This window comes from Thamnophis sirtalis, unplaced genomic scaffold (genome assembly GCF_051295495.1).
Source record: "Thamnophis sirtalis isolate CommonGarterSnake01/CBP01778 unplaced genomic scaffold, rThaSir2_p1.2 scaffold_4, whole genome shotgun sequence".
In the NCBI taxonomy this organism is placed as follows: domain Eukaryota; kingdom Metazoa; phylum Chordata; class Lepidosauria; order Squamata; family Natricidae; genus Thamnophis; species Thamnophis sirtalis.
The window spans coordinates 23,364,210-23,383,579 of NW_028261384.1; the positions used below are offsets into that span (position 1 = coordinate 23,364,210).

Here is a 19,370-nt window from a genome sequence, read left to right on the forward strand (position 1 = left end):
ACCTTCTGAATGGCTATGAGTATTCAAAATGTTCTGTTCCCAGAGAATGTTTAGCAGACCCTTAATAATGAATAACATTTATAATCCTGATCGCCTTACAGATCAATGAAAAGGATCCCTGCCCTCCAATTTTCAGTATGGCAAATGAAAAGAGATAACCTAGCACAAAAAAAGGGGGGTGGGGGAGAAGGAAGGAGATATTTAGATATGCCGATTCTTCATGTTAATGCTGATAACTGTAATGAAAAGGTGTAATGCAGCCAGAAGTTGTCAGAGGTCTTCTGAGGACTAGCTGGACAGAAACAGCTCAAAAAGAAGAGGAAATCAAAATTAATGTTTGCTCAGCTGAGTCGATGGAATAGCTCTAATTCCTGCTTTTCCCTCTAGTATAGCCTAGTGGAATGCAATCCTATGCACATTGATCCTGTGGAGATTCTTTCTGAGTAAATAATGGATAGGATTACACTGTTAAGATAGTTTGTGCAAAAGGAGTTAGAGGGTAAGCTGCAAACTATGGCACTCTGGATATCATAGCGCAGAAAGGGGTGTGTGCGTGCAAAAAGCTGTGATTGTGTGGTAACTTTGTTTTTCCAATAGCTTTTTATTGATTCCAGAAATTATTTGTGGTGATTTGTGAATTCCTGGAAAGTGGACCAATCCCAAGATATGACCTTATATTTTAAAGTAATTTTTTGCAAAATTAATTCTTAAAGGTTAACACGGCAAGTAAAAATATTTTGATACTGGAACAGAATTTTAATACTGGTTTTTGTTTTGCTTTTTGGGTCATTTTCAATTTCCAAGTTAAAGCTCCCTGCCAGACATAGCTGGAAATTGTAGCCCCAAACCACTTGCAAGGAAAGGTCATGGTAGATCTACCAACTCTTGAACAGAAAGAAACTCATGGACACACTCGCCTACAGTTACAGAAATCTCTATTCATGACTATGCTAGATAGTCATCAATATTTGTACGTAAGTAGCTAAGGGATACTAATTCTCAAGCCTAATTCCATTTTGCCTTAAATGGCAGGCATCCTGTGCACCTTAAAGACTTTTCCCAGTGCTGGTAATCTATACATTGAGGTTAGTTAGGGAAGCACTATTCATAGTCTGGCTAGCAATGTGGTGGTAGGAGTAGGAACTCCTCAGGGGTGTCCCTCTGATTATGGAACTTCCTCTTGGCAGGGAGGGTTGTGTTTCAAAGAACTGAAACTATATTAGCTTTGACATTTGAAAGATAAGAACTACACTAGGATATGTTTGCCTTTTTAAATGAATGTTGTTTTGTTTTATATTCCACTTTATAGAAGCCTATAAAACCGTACACTATTCTTTATCCGTTGATCTTTATTCAGGATTGGTTTATTGCTGTTTTATAGCTTGTTTTGGGCTCCTTCAGAGGAAAAGAGTACATTACTAATCATTGTAAATGCTAATAATAATAATAATGTCAATGTTTATTTTCTCTTCCCAGGATACATAAGGTGCTCTGAAGTGGCTAGTCTTCATTTTGGTATTAAAAATAATTTTGCAATAACCTCTCTGATTTCATAAGAAAATATAAACAATTTAATGTTTTATGCATTGGTCAGGTTCACATAAGAAAAGTAAATCAATGAAAAGATGACCTGAATATATTGTGTAAACAATACATTCTTTTTTTTACTGCCATTGTGGGATTTTTACCTAAATATCAAAATATCCCTATACAAAATTGGCTTTGGGTGAATTGATCCATATTCTCCTTCACTAACCTCTCTATTAATATGTCCATTCAACATTATACCTCTTTTGAGAATAAAGACAGGCAGCATTTTTGCGCTCTTATTGTTTAGATTTCTGAAGAGTAGCTAACATTTTCGTGAATAATATGAGTTAAAGATTTTGACTCATCTAATATTTAAGAAAAGATAGTATACCAGCAGATTTATACACTTAACAATTTCCTGGGATATATGATTTATAGCAGTGGTGGGATTCAAATTTTTTTACTGTGGGCATGACTTGGTGAGTATGGCTTGGTGGTATGGCAGGGGAAGGATACTTAAAATCTCCATTTCCACCCCACTCCACTCCAGGGGAAGGTTATTGCAAAATTTCCACTTCCCCCTGATCAGCTGGGACTCGGGAGGCAGAGAATGGGAGCGGAGCCTGTCAAAGGTGGTATTTACTGGTTCTCCGAACTACTCAAAATTTCCGCTACCGATTCTCCAAAACTGGTCAGAACCTGGTGAATACCACTTCTGATTTATACAATATAAAAGTCTATCTTGTGAATTTGGATTGTTTTTTACTTTTATGCTTTTTATTTTGGACTCTAATAATATCACTTACTGACCAAAACCTAGCCAACAGTGAGATTAAAAAAGGGTTTGTTTTAAATTAAAGCAGCCCTGTATTTATATTGGATCGGCCTATTCTCATCCACTCTTCCAAATACCACAACTCACTCAACTGTAGGGCAATTTTCACACTCAATCCTGTATGACCTATACAAAAAAATTAATGAATCCTTTCTAGACTTCTCTTGACAAAAGATTTTATGGAATACAAAATAAGATTACTGGAAGTGGGAGAGGGATACTTTATTGCTCCAAACCATGGCTCTTGACTAGCTACTGTCCCTGTGCTGCCACAACCTCTTAATAAAGAGATATGACTAGATTAGTGTCAGATGGAATTAAGCACGCTCTCTGACCAGAGCCATATGTAGAATGGTTAGAAAGCAGAAAATATTTTCATAAACAGAACAGGTTTCTCATATATTTTTATTGCAGTATAAAGAGAGTGTTTTATTGACCATAGTTTAAGAAACTTTGATGCTTTTCGGGGAGTGTAAATTTATTAGATTTACATGGTTCACAGCATAGAGATATGAGCTTGTTTTTCCTGGAAGCTACCCCTGCTTTTTTTTTTCATCCATCTAACTAAATTTGGAAGTTAAGACCTCCTGGCTACTTGTTAAATGGTATTCAAAGTGATCTTTCTTCTTCACTCTTGCATTTTTAAGTGCTTATACATTGACATCATGGGTGGAAGATTAATCTAAAATAGACAAGAGAAACACAATAAATTGTGTTGTTTCTGTGTTTCCAGAACTTTGTGGCAGGCCCTCTGTAGCTACCCAGAATCCAGTATGGAAGCCATCCTAGTGTGATGCCATTAATCTCTCCATATGCACCTGTTACATATACCTACAAGATATCTGTTACTACCACTGGAAGAAGCATTTCAGTAAAAGCATATTAATATGCTATTTTTCAAGATCAGTACAGATATATTGTGTTGAGTGTCAATGCTGCAAAACCAATTCATTTTATATTTTTATACGGTCCAGGGAGGTTATGCTCCTTTCAGGGAGACTTCAACTTTGCATGGCATTTGGTTGCTATTTACTTCCCTGGGTCATCTTTATGTCTATCTGCCATTTGTGAAATGTTAGGATGGTTTTAATGTTTCTTTGAAATATACTTATTTGGCTGCAGCATTATAGTTCTTTTGCAAATAAATCATCCAGTCCAAAACATACAGGTCTATGAAAAATAATTGTTCTATTTTAGATTGTCTAAATTTTTGTATACTTTTGTAAAAAATACCTTCTTGTATATCAATGGAGATGCTCAGTCATCCACGTTATGGTTGTCCCCAAAGTGCTTTTTTCAAAAGGCAACTTGACTTTGGGGTTTTTTTGAAGAAATTTCACTTCTTATCCTGAACTGAAGAAGTTTCTTGGATGAGAAGCGAAACATCTTCAAAAAAACCCAAAGTCCAGTTACCAAGAGCCAAGGTGGCGCAGTGGTTAAATGCAGCACTGCAGGCTACTGCTAGATCAGCAGGTCAGCGGTTCAAATCCCACCGGCTCAGGGTTGACTCAGCCTTCCATCCTTCCGAGGTGGGTAAAATGAGGACCCAGATTGTTGGGGGCAATATGCTGACTCTCTGTAAACCGCTTAGAGAGGCCTGAAAGGCCTATGAAGCGGTATATAAGTCTACTGCTATTGCTATTGCTATTTTGAAAAAAAGCACTTTGAGGACTTATAGATCCTAATATTGTGTGTGTGTGTGTGTGTGTGTGTGTGTGTGTGTGTGCTGCATTTGTGCTGATAAATAAATAAAGGGAGACTAGTATAGATCTATTTCAAGCTATTTAGCTCTCATCAGCTAGCCATACCCTTACTGGGAATCGAACAAATGCAACACAAATGTAACAAGGCAACATAAAAAAATGGCTTTCTGCCTGGATGGCTCCCAGAGTGAACCGATAGACAGAAAAGGGAAGCAGTATGTCCCATCCCCCCATATTTGGGCATACCAGGGGTATACAGTCTGAATAACAATTAACACCAGAGGTTGGCACTTCTTTCACTTATTTTATAAGTAACATTATGAGGGAAGACTGAGAAAATTAGTTAATTCTACAAAAGTAATGGATATCGACCAGATCATTTTTTGAAAGTATCAACATGGATCTTGGAGTAAAGATCCATAGAAGAAAAAATAAAGAAGCAAAAGAAACCTAAAGTAAAAGTAAACTGACTGCAAGAAGAGATGGTATGAATCCTATAAAAATATTAAAAGGTGGATTAATTTCTCAGCACAATAAATTGAAAGAATATATAAGAAGATATAAAAGAAGACTAGAACATTGTGATAAAAATACAGAGTAGGGTAAGCATATGTGACATTACCTTAATAGAAAATCTTGCAGAATATAAAATAAAAAAGGTTTTTGATTAGAAAAATCCATAGAAGAAAAGTTAGTGTAAACCATAACAATAAAAAAATATACTGCATCATGTGACTGTATTAGATTTGTATCATAATTTCCTATAATCTACAGAAAAAATATAATGTAATGTAATCAATGCAAATATAATTTAATGTAATCAAAAATGCAAGGACTAGTTACAAGCTGCACATAAAGTGTAGAACAATTTTTGATAAAAAAATAAAGTTATTTTGGATATAAGGCTAAAGGGAATTAAAGGTCCAGGGGAATGAATCAAAATAAAAATAAAAGTGGTGCAGTTATTTGGGATGAATCTAAAGCAGGGAGAATGCTGGAAGGAATACTTTGGAGTTATGTAAGAATCATAATTATGTGTCAAACTGCAAAATTAAACATGAATGAAAAAGAATCCTCAAATGTGTAAAATGTTGAAAAATGGTGAGGCTGCATGTGTAGCTTCTGTAATTGGAGAAATGTTAAAATATTGAAATGATTTGATTAAGGAATTGTTAAGTGAGCTCCCCGTTGGGAGAGCGAGTACGTTGAGAAGCGTTGTGAGAGTGTTGTTGGAGAACACACAAACCAGCATACAGAGACACTGTAGAGGTGTCTCTGTATAGAGGTGTCAGTCCATCAAACAGTCCAAGTCATACACGGATAAGACAGTCAGTCATCAATTTCTTTCAATTAAGGGATAACCCGAATAACATAGTCCAGTATCATATAATCAGTTCAGTACTAAAAGTTTGCTAGCAGTTGCAAAGCTTACAATAGTTCACGGCACTTTCTAACAGCCAGCTTTCAAAACATTCAGATCAGATCAGCCCAGCATCAACAAAACAGAGAGCTAACAGTCATTCTGGCTCCCTCTTATGGCCGATTGAGGAAAACAGCAACCAATTACATTTTACAGTATGATTTAAAGAAACAGGTACAACATTGTTATATGATTTATATATTGCCAACCCAACCGTTAGACTATATTCCTAACAGGAATAGCTGTAAAACCTGTTTGAGGATTGGAGGAATGCGATTGCTGTTCTCCTATAGAAAGAAAAGGTAGAAAAAAATAGATACCAAAAACCTAAGTGGGCATCTGCTTATTAACGATGTCTGGGAAGATGCTTTTTGATTCAAAAGGTGCAAGAGGCAACAAAGAATAATACTTAGGAGGTTGGTTGCACTTTTATACCAGGCAGAAAAGAGAAGGTGTATATATATACATATACATATACATATACATATACATATACATATACATATACATCATATACATAGACATAGACATAGACATATACACATACATGCATGCATACATACATACATACATACATACATACATACATACATACATACATATATATATATATATATATATATATATATATATATATATATATATATATATCAAGGATGTCAAACTGGTGGCCCGCGGGCTGGATGTGTCACACGCAGGCCACACCCATCCCAGCTCCATGAATGCGGAAAACATAATGAACATCATGTGACAGCAATGTGATGCCGCGGGTTTGACATGGTGTATATAGACCAGATTTTTGGTTTTTAGTAGTTCATAGAAAAGCATTTGAGTGAGAAAGTTGACAGTTTTGTACATTTATTGATTTGAAGAACGCATATAACAAATAAAATAGGCTCCAGTTAGGGAATATTGGTGCAAGTATGGAGTTGAAGTTTATTTGCTAAGTGCAGTAAGAGTGATATATGATGTAAATAAAGGATGGATATCAGTAGATCCCATCCCCCAAATCACTGCCTTGGCAATTGGCTTGCATTTATTACCAGTTGCAGCATACTACAATCACATTATTGTGATTTGCAACATTTTTTTTAATGGTTTCTGGGAATCCAGCAAAAAAATATATCCATTGAGTTATACTGGATCTTCTGAACAACCCGGTAATATGCTATCACCATGACTTGCTTTACATCATGAAAATTGAATCTGGTTGTGTGATGCCTCAACATACAACTGCAATGGATTACAATTGAAATTCTGATCTCTATTGTGGTTGTAAATCAAGGACTACCTGTATCCTGTCCAGTGACGTGCGGTGAGGTTTATGGCTGGTGAGGCAAGCAGTCAAAAGCCGCCCTGCCGCCCCAGCGCTATGTCCAAGCCTTCCCTAGAATCATGAACTTGTGTATAGCTCTGCCCGCCTGAGCAAGCAAAGGAGGCACTGGCCACTAAACTGCCCGCCTGCCCACATACAAAACAGGCCGCCTCCTCTCTCCCCACATGGGCTCTTTGAAGGGGGAGGGAAGGTCTCTCCCAAAACCTGCTTCCCTTACCTTGTGGCACAGTTCTGGGATGGCGGGATATTTTTTTTGCCTGTACAGGAGCATGCCCTTGACTCCTGCCTTTCTGTTGCCTCCAGCCCCACACAACCTCCCCGCCACCCCACCGACCTGGGGACACTCCTGGCTGCAGTTGGCTTTCTCCTAGCGATCCTTCCTGACTGCGCTCCCAGAGCGGTTACATGGTGGCAGCGCGCGGGCCGCTTCCCTGCCGCCTCCATTCCAGCCCTGTGCAATCTCCCCGCCATTCCACCGACCTGGGGACAATCCCAGCTCGGCTGGATGGCTGCTCCTTCATGTCCCATTGCTGGCTGCCATTGGCTTTCTCCTGGCGATCCTTCCTGGCCGGGAGAAACCCTCTGGGGCAGCCCCGCCACTCTGGTCGCACGCTGAGCCCCCAGAGCAGTCACATGATGGCACGTGGATTGTGACCGACCCAGGGTCCGCTGTCTTATATTGGTGGGGTCCAAAAGCCTCAGCGCAGTGTCCACCATAGAGGCTTTTGGCTGCTCTGGCGCTATGTCCACCATAGAGGCGGGACGCGTCCCATCTCTATGACGGACATAGTGCCAGAGCGGTCAAAATCCTCTTTCTTGACAGCAGCCAAAAGCCACTTTCAAGAAAGGCTTGTGGCCGCTCCAGCGCTATGTTCGCCATAGAGGTTTTTGGACGTCCCGGCGCAGTGTCCACCATAGAGGAAAAACTTCCTTAGATTAACTACATGCTAGTTTTTTTTCTTTTTCTTTTTTTGATTCTGTTATAATTTTGCATCAGTGAGGTTAAAACCAATTCCATTGTATTTAAGTACAATGACAATAAAGATTATACTATACTATATATGGGTAAGGAATACTTGGTGTTTTGATGGAAGGCATGTATGTGCCTCCATCAAAAGGTGTGGCTAGACATGAAGTTGTGGGTGGTATATGATATGAGGGTGTGGATGTGATGAAAAATAACATGCCTTAGACATGGAGTTGTACTAGAAGATCTCTAAGATCCCCTTCCAGCTCTATGATTCTATGTGGACTGATGGAAGCAGATGATTTGCAAGGTAGAAGGTGGACTAGGAGATGTTGGTGTAAGCTATGTTTAGCTATATATTTCTTTTCCTTTTCTTATCTCATGCTTTTAATTTTTTAACTTTTTTCTTATTTTTGTGCTTTACATAATTATGCGTCATTCAAAAGGAAATTGGGAATTGGGTGATGAAAATATTTATATGTATGTCATATGAACTATCTAGAGGACATTGAGTCAAATAAATTGATTGTAGATAAACTCAAACAATATAATTTTCTCCCTAATAATCTTTCTGCGGATTATTTTCAGCCAGGTACAACTAGACTCAAATATATTTGAGGCTTATGAGTCCTATTTTTGCCTTTTTATTGAGGATTATTCTAAACTATATTGTGGCTCGAGGTTGGCTTATAAAACACAAGATGTGCATAACTACTTGTGGTCTGCTCGTGCTGTTTGGTGAGCCAATTGGGGGGGAGGGTTGTGTTATATTCATTCTCATTCCGGTCACATAGCATAAATCCTCTCCTAGTTGCTGTAAAGCACAGAATGTTATTGGTGGAGAGACACACTGGCAGTTGCTCAGTTCAAATGTCACTACAATGAATAAATCTTTGCAACTGCACCTTCCTAGAAATGGTTATCCCGCTTTTTCTTGAACATCTCATTAAGCTAGAGCCCATCTTCCTTTGTTGCTTACAGCTCCTACAGTTTGGAAGTTTTGTAATTGTGTCTCTGCTATTTTCATATCTACATTCTATTTCTGCTGTTTAAAAGAAAAGAGATAATGTCTGTCCATCATTTTGAACTAGCCTATTAAATATTCAAATATATAGATTTTCCAGACTCCTTAGCATTCCTTTTCTAAGATTGACAATCTTAAATTATGGTCAATATTTGATTTTTTTTTCCTTGAAGAGAAACTGGTGGATGCACCGCTGCTGATGTTTGAAGATGCTATGTAAAAACAATCTAGAACAGGAATGTCAAACTTGCGCTGTCACATTGTTGTCACGTGATGTATCATGACATTTTCCCCTTTGCTAAAACGGGGGTGGGGGTGGGGCTGGCCAGAGCGTGACATATCTGGCCTATAGGCCGCAAGCTTGACACCCCTGATCTAGAAGAGCCAGACTTTAAATTTGCTCATGGGCCAGTTTACTTGCTTAGTAGAATAAAACTCTTCAAAAGCCATTAATTAATTCCTCATTAAATAAAGCATCTAGAAACAATAAGACCGTCACGATATAGGCCAAACAAAAGATTAAACAATTTTCAAGTTCTGTTAAAATTAGGTTTCTACGGAGCATCCTGAGAACTGCTGTTTCATTGTTGTGCTTTCTAAATTAAAAAAAGAGCTGTATCCTTTGAAAACATCAATTAATCATGGCATATTGTCCATTATATTGGGTCTTTTCTTAGGAACTAGTACAAGGAAAAGAGATTTCCTGCTGTAAGAATTATGAGTATATACGTTCCATGTTTGTGTATATATATATTTATTTATATATTTATTTATCAGCACAAATAAAAAACACACACACATATATATATATATCCGGAATTTGAGGTAAATTCTTCCCAACATGTTAAAAATAGAAGAAGGTGTGTTCACACTTTTATCAATATTTCTAAGGCTCTTGAGAACAATAAATATATTGCGGAGTTTTCCACAAGAGCAGATAGGAGGTGGGGCATATTGCTGTCAGAAATATGAGTCACCATCTGTCTGGAGAATATCCTATGATCACTCTGTAAAATAAACCTAGAATTATTTAAACAATGCCATAGTTGGCAAAGAACCTTCTCATAAAAAGTGATTTTTTGAAAAATGGGGCATTTGCACTAAATAGTGCAGATAATTTCAATTCATAATCTCCAGGATTTATTTTTGGGGGGCTGAAACACAGCATGTATGTAGTTTCCTCTTTTGGTTTGCTTTCTACTGCATTACAAGTAGTCCTCAATTTACAATCATTCATTTAGCAACGATTCAAAGTTATAGTGGCACTTTAAAAAGTGACTTATGATTGGTCTTCACATTAATGACCGTCATAGCATCCCCATGGTGATGTGATCAGAATTCAGGTTCTTGGCCACTGGCAGTTATTTAAAATGTTTGCAGCATTCCCCAAATCATATTATCACCATTTGCAATTTTCCTAGCAGGCTTCTGGCGGGCGCAGCCAATGGGAAAAACCAGATTTGCATAATGATTTAACAACTGTACTGATTCACTAACAACTGTGGCAAAAAAAAGGTTATAAAATCGACTCACTTAACATTGCTTTGCTTAGCAGTGGAAATTCTGGTCCAAAATGGAATCATAAATCAAGGATTACCTGTATGTAGGTTTTAAAGGCTACTGATCTTTAAAAAGATGGCAGGGATTACATCTCTGGAAGAAATTAAAATAACTTTTATCATTTTTGAATATAGGGACCAAGATTTGGAATGAATTGTATTGGCAACTAGCAATCTTATCTAAAGTTAAAATACCCCCCCCCCCATAAATACAGAAGGCTTTTTCTCAATAAAATATAATGTATTTTCATTCTGTCACACTCAAAGCAGTGGACAACAGCTTTTTAACTTTGTCGAGTTCCAGCCAAAGTGTATCAGATTTTAATTTTCAAAGGCCCTAGTCAACATGGTTAAGCAGCTTGAGGGATTATGGGAGTCAAAGTACATCTGGAGGGAAAAGTTTGGGGGGGGGAACCTGGCATGCAAAATAAAATTAAATAAAGCAACAACAAATTTAAAACAGGTATAAAATGTCGTGCTTATTTTTCTATAAGTACAAACAATCTACATTTTTTGTGCAAACTTTACGTAGGTTCTGTTTGCAACAGTTTCTGATCAGGGAATCAAAGGGCAAAATTTGGAGGTGTACAAAAATGAAAATATGTCCGCAGGCCAGTCTATATATTATCTTAAGAAGTGAAAATTGGGTCAGTTTATGTTAAAATGAGAACTGATTGAATTTTGCGTTCCAACTCTGTGGGTGCCTTCAGGATAGCAGTAACACTGAATGAAACAAGATGATTAAAAGGCAGATTCTTCAAATACCCTGAAACCACTGATATTTTTAAAACTTCTCTTATGCTTTTTCTATGAACTCTAATTAGCTGTCTTGCTTGGGTTTGTTTCTGGAAAAATGAAAGAAGGAAGGAAGGAAAGAAAAAGAAAGAAAGAAAGAAAGAAAGAAAGAAAGAAAGAAAGAAAGAAAGAAAGAAAGAAAGAAAGGGGAGAAAAAAAGAAGAGAGAAAGAGAGAGAAGCAGGTGCCAAGCCTTGAGCTGATAGCCAAAGGACATTACTCTTTCAGTAAAAAAGCCCATCACAATTTAATGAGGTAAAGAGTTAGAAATTTATAACTGTTGGTTTGTGTCATGATAAGGTAGCTTTTATTCTGCCAGAACACTTTAAAAAGAGACCATTTTCTCTTCAGCTACCCCAAACCACAGATGTGTGCTGCTTTTTACAATGTTGTCATCAGGAATCTTGGTTACAAGAGCCTCTTTCTTTTCTTGAGATCACCCACACGTAGACTGATGGATTCAAGATCCCTCTGGTCTCCAGGAAAGAAAAAAAAAAAAGATAATAGCTGCCCCACCCAATTCAGTGGAGATGATCTAATACTGGAAGAATTGGCAACTTAAATGTTGCTATAGAAACCCTGACCAAGTGGTTACAGAATCTTAATTTGCAGATAAAAGAGGGAAGCTAGACTGGCCTGTAAGGACCAGTTGAGCAACACTAGTGACATTTTGGAAGGATCCTAATTGTTCAGCTGTGGATTTTGGAACATTATGCAGAATTTTTCTCTAGTGAAAAGATCATACATGGAAAAGCAAGCCTAAGCTAAGCCAAGAAAGGAAAATCTTGCATGTGCAATTATATATGAAGAATTATTTCAGGGGAACAAACAACCCACACTATCAATGCTCCTGTTCTTCCCCTTTGACATTGATATGATTGATGTAAGGTGGAAGTAGGCTACTTAGAGCAAGGTTCCCCCAACCCGGGCCGCATTCCATTTCTGGGCTGTTGCATGTTCGGAACTAGGCTGGTCCCTCTCCCACTCCCATTGGGCCGCCAGGCTGTAAATTCCTCCCTGTTACTACCGGTACGCTACTTACGGGGCTGTGTGTCCTGTTCATGCATACGTGCTGCACATGCATGCACTCTCCACCGCTCCTGCGACATCCAGCTGCTTGTTGGAGCTCGTGCAAGTATTGTGCACTTGTGTGCAATTTTCCGTTTGTTATAGAACATGGGCAAGCAGGTGAGCCAAACAAGCCAACGTACTGGTATGCTGTCAGCTGCTCCCGGCTACAACAGGTACGAATGTACCGGGCCAAGCCAGCCGGAATCCACCACTGGACCGCTGATTTAGACAGCGTCCTTGACTTACAACCATTCCTTTAGCAACTTTTTGAAGTTACAGTGCATTTTACTATGCACAGTATCTCCTGGGTCCTATGATCAGAATTTTGGCACTTGGCAACTGGTATGTATTTATGACAATTACAAGTGTGTTTGGGGGTGGGTGGGTTACATGATTGTCATTTGCAATCTTCCCAGGTGGCTTTCAATGAGGAAAGGTGGATTTGCTTAACAGCTCTGTAATTCACTTAACAACTGCAATAATTCATTTAACAATCATGGGAAAAGTTGTAAAGTCAGGTGTGATTCAATAGCCACATTGCACAACAAAGGAAATTCTGGCACCAATTATGTCATAAGTCAATGTCATTTGGGAAAAGTGTATTTTTGAGGTTTGGTGGCTAATAACACCACTTTTTTTAGCAGTACCATAAAATTATATATCAATGGAAAGTTAATTTTATCAAGAATGTAATACAATAAAGTTTGTTCAATTATGTGTATTCTATGAAAAGTGATAGCCAAATAGCCAGAAAAAGAAAGCACAGCTTGCTTAGGTAGATATCAGGTAGCTTTCCTTCATCTGATTGTAGCCAATGAGCATGAGTATTTAGAGAGCCAATCAGGTGTCATCTTGTTTTGGCAATGATCCAATCATATCACAGTAAGATTCAGTTATTGATGTCATGAATTGAAGATGAGAGGAGAACATTTGTCAGTGTGTTATGTGATCGCTGTCAAGTTGGTTGGGGTTTTTTTGTGTTCTTTCATTTAGTGAGCTTGTAAAATGTAATAAAATTAGTGACTCAGTCACTACAAAACCACACTGCTAAAGGCAGGAAAAGGTGTATAACAGCCAGTAATGATAGAAGAATTAAGAGACTGTGCCTACGTAACAGAAGAAAATCATCTGGCTGTATACAAGATGAAATGGCGCAATGCAATGTGAAGTTGACTGCTCGGCACAGACTGTAGGAATTTGGCCTAAAATCTAGAATTCCACGAAAAAAGCCACTTTTATCTCTCAAACAAAGGTTGAAAAGACGCTTCACCGAAAAATGTGCGCTCGACAAAAGCCCGCCAATGAAACAGCGGGCCGAAAAACTGCAAGTTCAAAAGAACGCCGATGAATGAACGCAGAAGCACGCCGACAACAGTGCGCTGACAAAAGCGCGCTCTAAACCTAACCCTAAACCTAACCCTGAACCTAACCTTAATCCTAAATCTAACCCTAACCCTTACCTTAACCCTAATCACACTTCTGTTTGGCGCTCTTTTGTCGGTGCGCCTTTGTGGGCGCGCTGTCGATGTCGCGGTTTTATCGGCGCAATGTTGTTGGGCACACATTTGTCGGGTTACGGAAAAGACTAAACTGGCCTAAAACCCATGTTACCTGGACAGAGGAACAATGGGGCAATGTTATTTGGAGTGATGAGACCAAGATTTCCCTATTTGGTATAATGATGGCTTAAAATATGTAAGGAGAAGTATCTGAGAAGAGTTGCATCCTGATTGCATTACATGTACTGTGAAATCAGTGGTGGTTTCTGGATCCTGGTGCAACCAACACTGCAACGGGGCCCGGCGTCCACCACATGAACGTGCACACCTGCGCAGCACGCACATGCATCCTTACCTCCTGTGACACTCCAGCTGCTCTGTGGAGCATTGCGCAGGTGCAGTATGATCCATGCGCGGAAGCGCCAAAGAGCTCAAATACAGGTAAGGAAGGGCCCTCCGGAGCACTGTACCAGAACGGTACCTGGTGCTCCCGGTAGGCACTGATACGCCCGTATTGGGGCGTACTGCCTGCAACCCACCACTGTGTGAAACACCCAGTCAGTGTTATGATCTGGGTTTGTATGACATCAAACAGTGTGGGCAGAATTTGTGTGATTAATGGGACTATAAATGGCCAAAAATACATTAAATGAAATACTTGAGCCCAAACTGAAGCGTTCCGCACATGATCTTTTCCAAGACAATGAAGCATTTATATTTCCACAGGATTCAGCTCCATGTCATGCTGTTTGCAAAAAGTGGTTTCAAGATAATCATATTCCACTGCTGGGAATATCTCAGAACTTAACCCAATTGAAAATCTATGGAGTTGACTAAAGAAACTTGTTAGTCAGAAGCAACTCAGCAATAAAACCCAGTTAATAGAAGCAATCATTTAATCTTGGTTTCACATTATAACAGCTGCAGAACTAAAAGACTTGGTTCACTCCATGGGAAGACTTTATATGGCTGTAATTTATGCTAAAGGTTATGCAAATAAGTATTAACTGATATGGTGATAAATTTTGTATATCTTGTTTCACTTTTCTTCTTTATAAATGCTATTCCAATAGCGAATTCTTCATAAAAGTTATTGCATTACATTCTTGATTAAATTATCTTTCCATTGATATATAATTTTATGGTACAATTCAAAAGTATACTATTCAAAAAAAAAAAAAACCTCAACAGTATACTTTTCCCAAAAGATTTCCACAATTTTGGCCATGTGTGTTTCTTTATAGCTGGATAATTTACTAGATTCAAGGAGAAATGTTGAAAGATGTATTGCTATGATTGTCATATAAGCCATGCAGCTTTTTGGGATTTCAATTTCAAACGCTGCTTTGAGATGCACTGTGGAGCTTCCATCTCTTAATTCTTTGTATTCCTGTAAAAAAGATATAAATCTGAAAAATAAATAAAACTCTCAGCATTGTTAGCCAACAGTGGCAGGAGGCTAGGCATTCTTATCTCACACAATTGAAGGGCACTGTGAATTGTGGGCTGCTACCTGACAACATTTCTAAAGTATTTTCAAAAGATAGGAAACCAGGTTTTTTTTTTTAATGGCACGATAGTACATCCAAAGTCTTGCCAGTTTGATGCAGTGTTTGGTTTGATGGAGGTTAACATTCAATGGGCCCCCAGATTGCCTGTTCTTGTGTCTTGATCGTTTACAGATTACGCTAGCCCAAGCTGCTCAAAGAAAATCTAAGGCTTTGAACTCTCTCCTCTGTTCCTTTGCCCAAGTTCTACTTGTCATCAAGGTCGGACTTAATCACTTTGCAGTTATGTTCTCTGCTGCTTCTCTGAAGTTTTCTGTACAGATTAAGAGATACTTTTCGATTGTAACGTCTTTTGATTTGTAGTGGAGAGCTATGATGTGTCCCGGATCCAAAGATTGTTAAGTGTCTTGAAAATTGCCCAGTAAAGCAAGCAACGTCTAATGAGCATTGGGAGGATAATGGGGCTGAAGTAGAGATAACATTAGTGATACAAACTGCTCGCTCAACCTCATTTTGAAAGGAAAACATGTGTATGAGCTGTCCAGCAATTTGGAAATAGAGTTCTATGTTTATTTTACTCCTTGAAACATAATGGAATAACAACTCTCTTGTTCTTTAGTAAGCATTAAAGAGGGTTTTTTTCGAGAAGGGAAGGGGAATAGAAGGCAAAGAGAAATGAGAAAATCAACAAGGCTGGAGTGATTTAAGATTGCTCTCTAAATCACTTTGATAGGGTGCAAAATATGTAATTAATTTAAGCAAGTTATATTTTCCTGTGGACCAAGAAGGGGGTATCAGCATCTGCAAGATGATAATGTGCTCTCCAGTGGTGGATTGCTCTTATTGTCACTACTGATACACTGATCACGCGAACGCATCTGACTTGTGCTGTGCGTGCACAATCCATCGCCCCTGCGATAACCAGTTGATTGTTGGGGCTCGCAAAGGCATCGCACGCTGTGTGCGCATGCACACTTTGCTGTTTGCCATAAAAACAGGTATAGAGGGTGGCGGGTGGGCCAAACGAGCCACCTATTGGTACGCTCTCAGCTGCTCCGGGCCACTACTGGTACGGCCATACCAGGCCATACCCCCAGCAACGCACCTCTGGCACTCTCCCAATCAAAGCCCTTCCCCCTTTGTACAACCATAGGACATATCCAAAAGAGACAAAAATTCAGTTGCAGTGAAACCCCATAATCTTGCTGTTTTTTATTGCTCCCAAAGATGCGACTAGATTTTATTGCATTGAGTGAATAAAGCTTGCATCAATAGTTTTGTTTTGGAATGTGGTTTGTCAGTGTTTTTCGCTGCTTTGGTTTGTTTTTTTTAAAGGAAGAAAAAAGGAAGTGGAATTTGGGATTAAAAAGAGTTCAAACAAGTTGGGGAAAATACAGGGGGGAGAAAGAAACTGGAACAGTCGTATGTCAGTCACAGAAATATACAGAGAAGATGAGGAGGCTTAATTATATATTTCCATTTTATTTTTTTCAATTTCTTCTATTTTTATTTCTTGTTTCTTAGCCTTATACATTTTGTTATGTTGAAAAATTCTAATTAAAAATATTCAAAAATAGCTTTGATTTCTGTTTTACAGAACATAGTCTTTTACAACTCCTTCATTTGTGCAGGAGAGAATTTTCATTCCTGCCATTCCTTGATTGACTGATTTATCCTACCTGAATTTATGGGGCTTATTTTAGAATAGATGTGTACAGAACTATACTCTTTCAATTCATTTATAATTCTGCCTACATTTTCACAGGTTTAAATCTACTGGAGAATGAATATCGGTTGCAAAAATTATCCTCCTGATCTTAAACATTTTCCATAGAAATGGCTCCCTTGTGTCTGTCAGTAAAAGATTTGATGAGTTCTAGATTACATCCAAAGGGACGCGGTGGCTCAGTGACTAAGACGCTGAGCTTGTCAATCAGATAGGTCAGCAGTTCAGTGGTTCGAATCCCTAGTTCAGTGTAACGGAGTGAGCTCCCGTTACTTGTCCTAGCTTCTGCCAACCTAGCAGTTTGAAAGCATGTAAAAATGCAAGTAGAAAAATAGGAACCACCTTTGGTGGGAAGGTAGCAGCGTTCCGTGCGCCTTCAGTGTTTAGTCACGTTGGCCACATGACCATGGAGACATCTTCGGACAGTGCTGGCTCTTCAGCTTTGAAACAGAGGTGAGCACCACCCCCTAGAGTCAGGAACAACTAGTACATATGTGCAAGGGAAACCTTTACCTTTACCTTTAGATTACTTCCAATATATTAAAGTAGTTGAAAGCTAAATATGATAAAACATAAAAATACACATTTTTTCAAAGTCATGAAAAAAAGAATAATTGATAAAGCAGTCCGTGCAAAGTAGCAAATCACAAGATACGTTTCTACGATCCCAGTTCTTTTTTGTTCCTACTAATGTTGAAAGTAAAACTTATATAATGCTTGTTTTTGCAGAATGACCAATCTACGGAAGATACTCGGATCATAGGAGGAGATGACTTTTCAAAACTGGCTGGAAAGGTCTGTAAACATCATAAGGGATTGAGTTTTAAAAACTGCTTGTTTAATAATGAAAATAAACTTTGAATGTAGGAATGTATACATGATTATTTATAAATACAGGTAATCTTTGTTCAGTGACTACTCAAGTCAGTGACTATACAATGAGGACACTTATAGACATTCCTTGTACTTGTGGATATTGTGGTATCCCTGCAATCACATCATCACAATTCAGGCACTTGGCAACCAGCATGCATTCATGGCATTTTCAGCATCTCACAATCACATGATCATGATTTCTGGTCTTCACTACCAGCTTCTATAAGCAAAGTCAATGAGGACACTGGCCGGAAATCACCAATTTAACAATTGCAAGTATTTTTTTTTCGCGACCACCACTGGAACTATCATACATCCATGCAGTCACATAACATTGTACTTTACATCTGCATCACTGAGTGGAAGAATTGCTGGTCTCCTATTTCTGTCATTAAGCAAGGAACATCTGTAATAAATTGCAGTATTTTTCAGAGTATAAGACACACTCCCCCGTCCCTACCCAAAAGAGGCTTAAAATTTGGAAAAATGTTCAAACACTTGTCTTCCGTGCTTTGCCTGCTCCAGTTACTGGAACTCCCTGCAATGATCAGCTATGCTTTAGAAGCTGTTTTTCTGCCTCAACGCTCTCACGTTCACTCACAACCAGTAAACTAATTTGCTGAAGCTGACCAGACTAAGGATGCTAGCCAGATGAAGACTCCTATTTTCCTCCCCCAAAAAACTAAGGTTATGCTCCGGGGTGTCTTATACTCCAAAAAATATGGTACAAATACTTGATCGGTTTTGTAGTGCTCTAAGTCATCCTTCTAAGGCCTGAAATGCCTGCAACCCTCATCATTCCCACAGCACACCCACCATGAATCCAGGTAAAAATACAATTATGTATGTGGTTGTATTTGAATGCTATGATAAATTATGGTATATATTGTTTTCCCCCTATAAATCCACCAGATATGTTAAACTTGGTTCCCATAATTGCTTTTGTTATGCTGGCAGAGAATTATAAAAGCTGGAAGACCCTATGTTTGGGATGGATGACTTCTTATGATGGGTACAAGTCTTAGTAACCTATCTTGGATATGGGTATTTCCCTACTAACGCAGCACAACTTAACTATGGTTTAGGATGCCATTCAAGTGGCTAAACTATGGTTTAACTTTATCTAAAACAAGTTAGCTTCATATCTCCTGGGCCTAAATACAATTTCAGATTTCAACGATATGATTAATTGCAGTTTATCAGAAATTGTCACAACATGATTGAAAAAGGATGCACGTGAGGCTAAACCTTGTGTAACTTGTCTCTGTAATTATGGACAATAACTTATTGTGATGCCTGAAAGCAGCTATTGTCTGCTTGGCTTCACAATGTATCATTACATTGGTCTTGGCAGTAGTCCTAGGTTTACACATCTTGCCAATTGATGGTTTGTTGGACAAGTTAGCAACAAGCAAAGTCACTTGCTGGATTGATACATTGTGCTAAGCTACAGTCCATGTTGTTGGATGAATGGGCCATGGCTGTGGAGCCATTGTCATTTCTAAACTGTGATTTATAGCTT

General features: G+C 38.5%; 1 protein-coding gene across 1 annotated transcript in view; it reads left to right on the forward strand.

Moving 5' to 3' along the window:
• The window catches only part of PRTFDC1 (phosphoribosyl transferase domain containing 1), a 61,600-nt gene that overhangs the window by 22,622 nt on the left and 19,608 nt on the right, over positions 1 to 19,370 (forward strand). The window contains exon 4 of the mRNA XM_087712607.1: positions 17,702 to 17,767. Coding sequence (XP_087568733.1) covers positions 17,702 to 17,767 — 66 coding nt within the window. The remainder of the gene's footprint in view (positions 1 to 17,701; positions 17,768 to 19,370) is intronic.